General features: G+C 27.5%; 2 protein-coding genes across 5 annotated transcripts; one reads left to right on the top strand and one right to left on the bottom strand.

Moving 5' to 3' along the window:
- The first annotated feature begins 1,329 nt into the window (after window positions 1-1,329).
- On the top strand, window positions 1,330-3,442 carry LOC122631046. 2 transcript variants are annotated; one of them, XM_043816239.1, is made up of 3 exons: window positions 1,330-1,455; window positions 1,920-2,089; window positions 2,179-3,442. In XM_043816239.1, exons 2-3 carry the CDS (start codon window positions 1,930-1,932, stop codon window positions 2,355-2,357), a joined length of 339 nt encoding a protein of 112 aa, XP_043672174.1. In that variant the 5' UTR covers window positions 1,330-1,455; window positions 1,920-1,929; the 3' UTR covers window positions 2,358-3,442. The 2 variants fall into 2 exon arrangements, with proteins under 2 accessions (XP_043672174.1, XP_043672173.1); XM_043816238.1 differs by having other exon boundaries at window positions 1,363-1,734.
- On the bottom strand, window positions 2,424-4,852 carry LOC122631045 (scaffold protein salvador-like). Of its 3 annotated transcripts, none has more exons than XM_043816236.1 (8): window positions 4,496-4,852; window positions 4,273-4,410; window positions 4,053-4,126; window positions 3,822-3,949; window positions 3,476-3,709; window positions 3,152-3,367; window positions 2,763-3,068; window positions 2,424-2,683 (listed from the first exon to the last, which is right to left on the bottom strand). In XM_043816236.1, exons 2-8 carry the CDS (start codon window positions 4,361-4,363, stop codon window positions 2,581-2,583), a joined length of 1,152 nt encoding a protein of 383 aa, XP_043672171.1. In that variant the 5' UTR covers window positions 4,364-4,410; window positions 4,496-4,852; the 3' UTR covers window positions 2,424-2,580. The 3 variants fall into 3 exon arrangements, with proteins under 3 accessions (XP_043672171.1, XP_043672172.1, XP_043672169.1); XM_043816237.1 differs by having other exon boundaries at window positions 3,152-3,373; window positions 3,500-3,709; window positions 4,496-4,850; XM_043816234.1 differs by having other exon boundaries at window positions 3,152-3,373; window positions 4,496-4,846.
- Window positions 4,853-8,609: the final 3,757 nt, after the last annotated feature.

Here is an 8,609-nt window from a genome sequence, read left to right as displayed (position 1 = left end):
TAAAACGCAAGTACTACCGAGCGAATGGCTGCATATCTAAAAAATATCTTTCTTTTCTATGCTTTATAGATCATGTGTGAAATAACGAGCAAAAATTAAGATTAAAATTGTACGTAAAATTGTTGAATATGTTGTTTAAATAATTGTAAAATATTTGGATTTAAATACGTATTAGATTTGCATCTATATATATATATGTGTGTGTGTGTGTGTGTGTGTGTGTAAGGAATATCCATAGACGTGTGTATGTTAGTGTGCGTAAGTACACGTATACATAAAACGAATATAATACGAGATATCGATCGATTTCAATTATAAACAATATTATTGATCATAACGTAGTTTACGAGCGCGAGAAGTAATGTAAACAATATTTTCTTCCACAATTCGTCCCTCGTCTAATATCAACAACAAATAACATTGAATTAACGTTGAATTGGCAGTTATTACATTAGTTTCTTTTCGTACTCCGAGGATTAAACATCGCAATAATCTCTTTCCGTACGACTACGTTTAATTAATCATCTTATAGATCCGATAATTTTATAATTATTTAAACAAAGTACAATACGAAATGCGATAACATAATATTTAGGTAGTATATTTCGTTAAACGCCATATAGCTCTTAAAACGCGTTATATATGTAATAAGTTTCTTTCAGTCTTTAGTCTAATGTAATTAGTTTAATGTAAACAAAAAGGAACATTAGATTGAACGAACGACTTATTAGATTAGTTTTCTTTCGTATTACTATTACTAAATTTGATACAGCAACCTCCACGTGATTATAAAATCTTTTCAATTTAATTCTAATCAAACATTAAAATACTTACTTTTTACATTATTAATTATCCTTCTATAGATAAACATAGATAAGTAGAATTCTAAAATAATTTTAGAGAAACGCACTGAACAATTCTAATTTCTTTATTATTCTTATTTTTTAATGATGATTGAAAAAACAAATTTCTATTTTCTGTTATTAACTATTTAATATTACCTTTTATTTTTAAATAATTATAGTAATAATAACATAAGAGAATAGAATCCTCGATAGCTTGATCTTTTACCTTTTACATTTTATATTTTATATGTTATTTATTCTATTGCTAGTAATATCGAATCATAACAGATTTAAATATGTTTTAGCTATTTCTTAAACTTTACTTAGAAACAAAAATATAAAATTTATATGATTAAGAAACACCTTTCAATCTATCTTCAGAAAAGTATAATCTGATATATAATTCTTTTTTCACTTTTCAGATGTACTATTAGTTTATTATATAAAAAAGTTTCTGTCACATACTAAGCCATAATAAGCATGAGATTAGTGTAATCTATGCACCGGAGCAATAGATTCATAGTGGGAAATAGTGTTTCCTTATTGGGCTTATAGTTCATATTTTGTTCGTACTTGTCCTTGAAATCATATGTGCTCTAAGCAAAAAGTGATAATCGATGTAATGTAGTCTGATAATGTTTTATATAAAATAGAAATAATAAGAACCTACTGTGAAAACGAATTTTATCTGTTAGCGGTTAAGTCAATTAAATGGGTCAAATATTCAAAAGTTTACGTATACGATCGTGTAGTTATGTAAAAGTCAATAAAAGTGTGTTTTGTCAAGTTTGAGCATATCAATATTTGAGAATATTTGAATATTAATTTGAGAAATTGAAAGAAAAGAAAATAGGACTGTCTTATCGTACAAGAACCATAAAAAACATAAGTAATACAATAGTGAAATATATTATGTTTATAGGTTATGTAGTTGTATTAGTTTTGTCACATATTTCATTTAACTCATTTATATAAATATTTGATAAATTATAGTTGGAAATTAATATATTTAGAATATTGTATAACTGTTTATGTAAAAACGTAATTGTTCTAAAATATTCGTTTCTTTTCTAGATACGTAAGAATGTTTTTTTCACGTTTTATTAGAAAGCTAGATCCAGCAACAAAAGAAAAAATAAGATTGAGATTAGCTATGCTTTATGCAGCAATAGCTTGGAATGGATTTGCAATTGGTATATATATGATATCTAATAGACATCGTGAATCTCCTGGCGTACCGAAAGGTACTTTTTAATCTATTTAACTTCTGTTGGTTTATTAGATTTATTTAACGATTAAGTAAACTCTAAACATTATATTATGATATATATAGGTTTCACTAGAATACTTGGTTCTCAAACAGAGGAAAGTCAAGTCATTCGGATTAAAGGATTTAATGTTGTAGAAAGAACTGTATATGATAAAAAGCAACTTAATGAAATTCGTCAGAATATTATAAATCCTCCTAATACTGCTAATGATGATGATGATGATGATGATTCAGACTTCTAATTTTTAATTGATAAACAATTAAAAGTTTTTATTTTATTGTAAAGCATGATAATAAGAGAATAGATGTATATAATATTAAAATATAATTAAAATAATAAGTATTATTTGTTATTTACAAATTTAAAGAATATCAAGACATTCGTTGACATATTAATTTAACAAAGGAACCAATAACTCAGTCAATAACAATAGATAAGTTGCCTGCAATCATATCGTGTAAAACTTAAGGAAGAGATCGTCGTAAAGCTATTGCACCTGATGAAGAATTTCCCGTTTCAGGATTCAAATCTTTCAATCTTTGTTCCATTTCACATAACAAAGCTGACCTATTGAAATTCGTCATATTATTTATTTATATAAATTAACTTGCACAATATACTATAAAATTATTTTTATATTGCAAACCTGTATTCTTCATATCGCATAACAACTTCTTCCAATTCTTGTTTGTAAAGTCTTGTTAGCATTGCATTGAAGCAATCAAGTTCTGGTAAACGGAAAAGCTCCCATCGTAATTTACGATCTAATGCGATGGATGCTCTACTGTACACATACAACCAATGAGGAATTTCTTCATTAAGGTATGGATTTGCTGGTACTAAAACACTGTGAGAATGAAAGTGAGTATGTCTAGGAGGTGACACTACTCTTATAGCTTGTACTTCATGCGGATAACATGGATGTTCATATTGTGCTTGTCTCGTTATGTGACTGCAAATAATACGAGATTATTATTTATACGTATAGGATGAAGCATGTAATATATAATATAGCAATGATCACTAATCACTCACTTAACATAATAGACACCATATTCTGGTGATTCTATTCTTTCCCACCCAGTAGGCAAACCTTCTTTTTCTAGAGGATGTGACCAATGAGTAGTTTTTGTATTATGATCTATGTAATACTTTCTACCTCTAAGTGTAAAATCTACCGACCAACCAGGTGGTAAAGGTAATTCTTCTTGTTGTTCGCTTCTAGAACTCGATCTTTCTGACTGACATCTACTATATCTTTAAAAATGTTCACATTGTTTTAATAAAATAATAATAAGAATATTATTACATTAATATTTCAATTAATATTTTAAATGTAATTATTATTATTGAATATACCCAGCATTTTGACGATATACTGACTGATTATATTCTTCATAACCTGTGTCTACATCAAATGGTAAATAAGGCACTTGTGGAGTCTGAACACGGTCCAAATGATATTCAGACCCAGCATATTGATTGACATAAGTATGAGATACAGCAGGTGATAATCCTGAGTGATATAATGGTGTGGCAGTACGAGAAGACATACCTTCGTTTAATCCAGTATTAACAGAGAGACCTGCAAACCTAATAAAATAAAATGTTACAAATTAATATTATTTCTAAATTTCAAGTTTATGCAATAAAAATAATAACTTTTCATACATAAAGCGATAAATTTTAGCATATTAAAAATTACCTTTGAGCTAAGTCTGGGACAGAACTATTCGGAGTATACTTTCCTTCGTGGCTACCTAATCCAACAGCACTCATTGTAGTTTTCGTATTTCCAAATTTTTGTACTATACTTGGTTGTTGTGGAATAGACTATAAAAAATGTCTATTTGTACCGACTTCTATTCGTGATCATATATTTCCCATATTTTAAAAATCTAATATTTGTTAATGAATATAAATCAGTATAATTTACCATCGATGATGGTATTGTAGGATGATTTCGTCGTCTTACTCTTCTATTTGGTTCTGTTGTCCATACATTAATAACTAAAAAGAAACAAAATAATAGTTGTCTAATGAACTAAAAAACTTATTCTATATTTACACATTAAAATATTAACTAGTTTTAATAAAACAATTTCGTTTTTTAAAATGTATTTGTTTTAATTATCTAAAACAAAAATTTCTCTTACTTGGCATTTCAGGCGGTGTCTCTTTTTTAATATATTTGCCCACAACTCCTTCCTTGATTGTTCTCAAATCTTTATTTTTTCGCGATAACATTGTAATTGATTGTAAATCTGTTCGTATATTATAAAATATTTAGTAATCTGAAATATTTTTTTAATCTGCATTATATTAATATTACACCATTATTGCATTTTAACAATTATGTCAATACAAATTTGTGGTTACATTTTTACTATCAACTTTTTACTTATTATATATCATTAATACGATATATATATATATATACAGTATTTTTTATTAGAAATCAATTTTCATTTCGATTTATAATCATAAAAATCGATATTTTATCTTCGAGTAATCAAGTAATCTAAACATGTTGTTCATGTAAATTAAACTCATTCTTATGAGTGTAACAAAAATATCATATTAATTATGGTCGATATAGTGGAAACGAAACTAAATGAAAAAGTCACTGACATAGAATGTAACAATATAAATTTAACATCAAAATTTGACAATAACAATGACAATGTATTCGTCAACGAATAAAATCAAGCCTTGCATAGAAGAGCTATTATTGGAATATCCATTTCTTACGCCGAGAAGTTGTGTTTCAATGCGATTGGTCAATTAAAGAATCCTTTTGATTCGTTGATTGCTACGTACGTAAGAAAATTGAATCTATGAATTTAAATAGTTTGTAAAATACTTTTTTGCATCTTCTTTTTTCTTGTTTATGAAATTTATATGTTGAAATTTATATGATTGACAAAAATGTTCTATAATAAAAACACAAAATTGTGTAAGTACATAAATTATATATAAAAAAAAAAAAAAAAAAATTATCTTTTCAAAAGAAAAAAATAATAAATTACTTCATTATTTTATGTTTATCGATCTGAAATAACATAGTAGTGCTTTTTAATATGTTGATACGAATAAATAATGAAATACTTACCCTTTACTCACCGAATTAGAATTAAACATACAAAAAATTCTTTTTTATCCTGGAATCATAACCACGATATATAAATTAATACGGCACACTCTTTCTGGTATTAATATTATTGAGAAAAAACTTTGTCAGTATTGTTAATATTAACTTCATCATAAATACATTCAACAGTATTAACAGTTCTATAATACTTTTTTCAAACAATTATTAAACAGCGATAAATTTTTGTAGACTATTGATTTCCGTTTATGTCTTGAAACAACGATTAAATTATAATAAATGTTTGATATTGTGAATATACTGTAGAAATATATTGTACCTATATATTGCATGAAATTTAGAAAATTTATTGCTGGATTTCTTTTTTAAATACAAAATTTATCCTACTGCTTCAACTTTGATCTTCTCATCATAAGCACCGTTTAAAATGTAAATGTAATATAGCAATCAAAAATTAAAAAAAGAAAATAAATAAATAAATAAATAAAAAACAAAACAAAAAAATAGCAAGTAGAAAAATGTAGTTTCTTCTTTTTGTATCTTTATACCAGCAGGAAAATATTTATCTCGTATTTGATTAATAGAAAATAGGATTACACTGGATTTGGTTATAGGCAAACTCAAATAGTGCTGCTCAATTTTGATTGGAGTAAGAGAAAAGAATAACGTTAGATAACTATCAATAACAGTTGTTTAATGATAGGTTTTGTTTGTTAACTATCACAGTGCATCTCACGTTTGTATAGTTTCTTTTTACGTATCGTGCATTTCTAGCATAATTAAGCTGAGGTAAAACAACTGTTTGAGGCAGCTTCTTCCAAGTCTATGTTTCCCTGCAGCAGACATGTTATATATCCATACGTTGTTTTATTCTTATTATAACTTCAATGTTTTAGTAATGAATTCTACTGGTCCTACATGGTGGTAGAAATGCAATTGTCATGCTGTAAAAAAATATTGATATATTATGTGATTTCCATTTTTCTTAATGAATCGTAACAGTATTACAATCTACATTATTTTTCTTTTTTTTTTTTTTCCTTTTTATATATATATATGATCAAAGACAATATACCCCGCTTTTCTGACTTGACCGGTGATGTCTTCAACTCACAATGAAAATTAAATGTCAAATATCTAAATGACAATAGAACTGTGTTCACAATGAGAAAAAGGAAAATCTGCAGGGCTAACAGGGATTAGGCCACGCATGAATGAACTACTGTGGTTTTGATATTACAGTGATATAAAAACAATTTGCATCAGAATGTAGTTCCTATTTTTTTTTTTTTTTCCTTTAATTTATATTTGCATGTAAGCTGCATTGAAAAAAGTAACAGAGTAAAAATAAATTAGACATTCAATCAATAAAGTGCCTATTTACGCATTAAAGACTTTGTACGATACTACCTACGTTTCTCGGAGTTACATTACAGCATTTACAATAATCATGTACTTCACTTTCTTTCTAGCAACTAATTTCATTTCACGAAGCGAATGAGAAGTACAAAATAAAAAAGTATATTAAGAGACAGTACGATGAAAAATATTTGACGAACAATGTAAAACATGAAAGATAATAATAAATGTATATAGGTTTTTTTTCCAACTAGTTCATGAAAATATGAGCAAGTATGATTACTCAATGTTTAATCATCTATTTATTAATTGCTATTATTTGTTTGTTATTATTTATTATCATTATTTTTAATATTATTTATTATTATTATTATTTTTATTATTATCGTTATTATCACTATTACTATTTGTATTATTTATTATCAATATTATCATTACCGTTATTATTAATTATCATTATTATTATTATTATTTATTATTTATCATTATTATTAATTATTATTATTACTATTATTAATATTATATTATTATGCAATCGTAAGAAATTTTAAAAACGATCCCACGTTTTCACGGTGGCCACAGTGGGAGCACAGCTCCGAATAAATCTTATGCATCGTAATCTCTATTAATCATTATATTTATAAGCAATGAATATTTTGGTACAATTAAACTTTTTTATTATTATTATTATTTATTATTTATTATTTATTATTTATTATTATTATTATTATTATTATTATTATTATTATTATTATTATTGTATATACTTGCCCTTCATATCTTTTTATTATTTTTTCTTCTCTTTTATTTAGAAAAAAAAAAAGAACCATACTTTTTTTTACGTATTTCTCTTTTTTTGGCGGATCGGCCCCCACCCCCAACCACCTACTCCTGATTTTTCATCGATATACATATATACACACACACACATATATATATATATATCGTTCTCGGATGTGCCGTTATTATGCATATACCGTTCTCACTACGATCCTTTCATTCGTGGAAAAAAGTTAGTTCCATTATTTAGTTGCTGCGCGTGCGTGCGTGCATGCAGTCTGCGTAAACAACGTTAGTGTTTCTTCGATAGCGCATGAAGTTCGTATGTATGTAGTACGTATATATGCTTAATACACGCATTTTATTAAAATTGCCGCTTTTGGTATATTCCTGTTGTATGTACGAGTGCGTAATTTTTCTTGTATCATCAATATTACTATATTTTTATTAATATATTGTATTATGTATATATATATATATATATTTACCTAATTTATTACGTTTTGTTATAGTTATCATCATTAATACGAATATATGATACATTTTCAAACAACGCCCCCCCCGCTGGCTCCGTCGGAGGTGAGGATCATAGTAAAAGTCAGAGTCAGTCACAGGCGAACGAGACACTAGCCATTATTTATAGTCCGAAGTGCGATGTCACGTCGAAAAGAAAAGAAAAGAAAAGAAACGAGAGAGAGAGAGAGAGAGAGAGAGAGAAAGAAAGAGAGAGAGAAAGAGAGAGAGAGAGAGAGAGAGAGAGAGAGAGAGTGAGAGAAAAAGATAAAGAGAAAAAAACGAAAGAAAAATAATTGTGGGGGAGGGGATTATAATGGGTAGGTTGGTGGGTGGGTGGTTGGTTGGTTGCCTTTTTGGTAGGAGTTTAAACAAGGTTCATAACGATACTGCTGCATTCATTCAAATTTACATCCCGATCGTCCCCTCCCACCGAGCACAGCTGAAATCTTAGCTTTAAGAAAGGGACACTAACATCATCCTCGTATTACGTGCTGACACTGAGAGTACATTATACAACTTAAATGATTGCTGATTTTCATCCGAAAAAAAGAAAAATAAACATTAATGTACACAGAATAAAATTATTAAAAATTATCATCATCAATCATGGCGTCAGAGAACAATACAATTGCGATTTTCTGCTTCTTCCTTCAATTCTTCCTACTTCTTCTTCTTCTTCTTCTTTTTCTCCTCCTCCTCCTCCTCCTCCTCCTCCTCCTCCTTCTCCTC

This window comes from Vespula pensylvanica, chromosome 8 (assembly GCF_014466175.1).
Source record: "Vespula pensylvanica isolate Volc-1 chromosome 8, ASM1446617v1, whole genome shotgun sequence".
In the NCBI taxonomy this organism is placed as follows: domain Eukaryota; kingdom Metazoa; phylum Arthropoda; class Insecta; order Hymenoptera; family Vespidae; genus Vespula; species Vespula pensylvanica.
The sequence above is the reverse complement of the archived record's forward strand: the minus strand, read 5'-3'. Positions and strand labels throughout refer to the sequence as shown.

What these genes read in the sequence shown, in the direction of transcription:
- LOC122631046 (XM_043816239.1), top strand. Translation starts at nt 1,930, where the DNA reads ATGTTTTTTTCACGTTTTATTAGAAAGCTAGATCCAGCAACAAAAGAA. An exon ending in ATCTCCTGGCGTACCGAAAG is followed by an intron (nt 2,090 to 2,178) that starts GTACTTTTTAAT and finishes TGATATATATAG; the next exon opens with GTTTCACTAGAATACTTGGT.
- LOC122631045 (XM_043816234.1), bottom strand. Translation starts at nt 4,363, where the DNA reads ATGTTATCGCGAAAAAATAAAGATTTGAGAACAATCAAGGAAGGAGTT. An exon ending in GTATATCGTCAAAATGCTGG is followed by an intron (nt 3,374 to 3,475) that starts GTATATTCAATA and finishes ACATTTTTAAAG; the next exon opens with ATATAGTAGATGTCAGTCAG. An exon ending in ATGCGATATGAAGAATACAG is followed by an intron (nt 2,684 to 2,762) that starts GTTTGCAATATA and finishes GAATTTCAATAG; the next exon opens with GTCAGCTTTGTTATGTGAAA.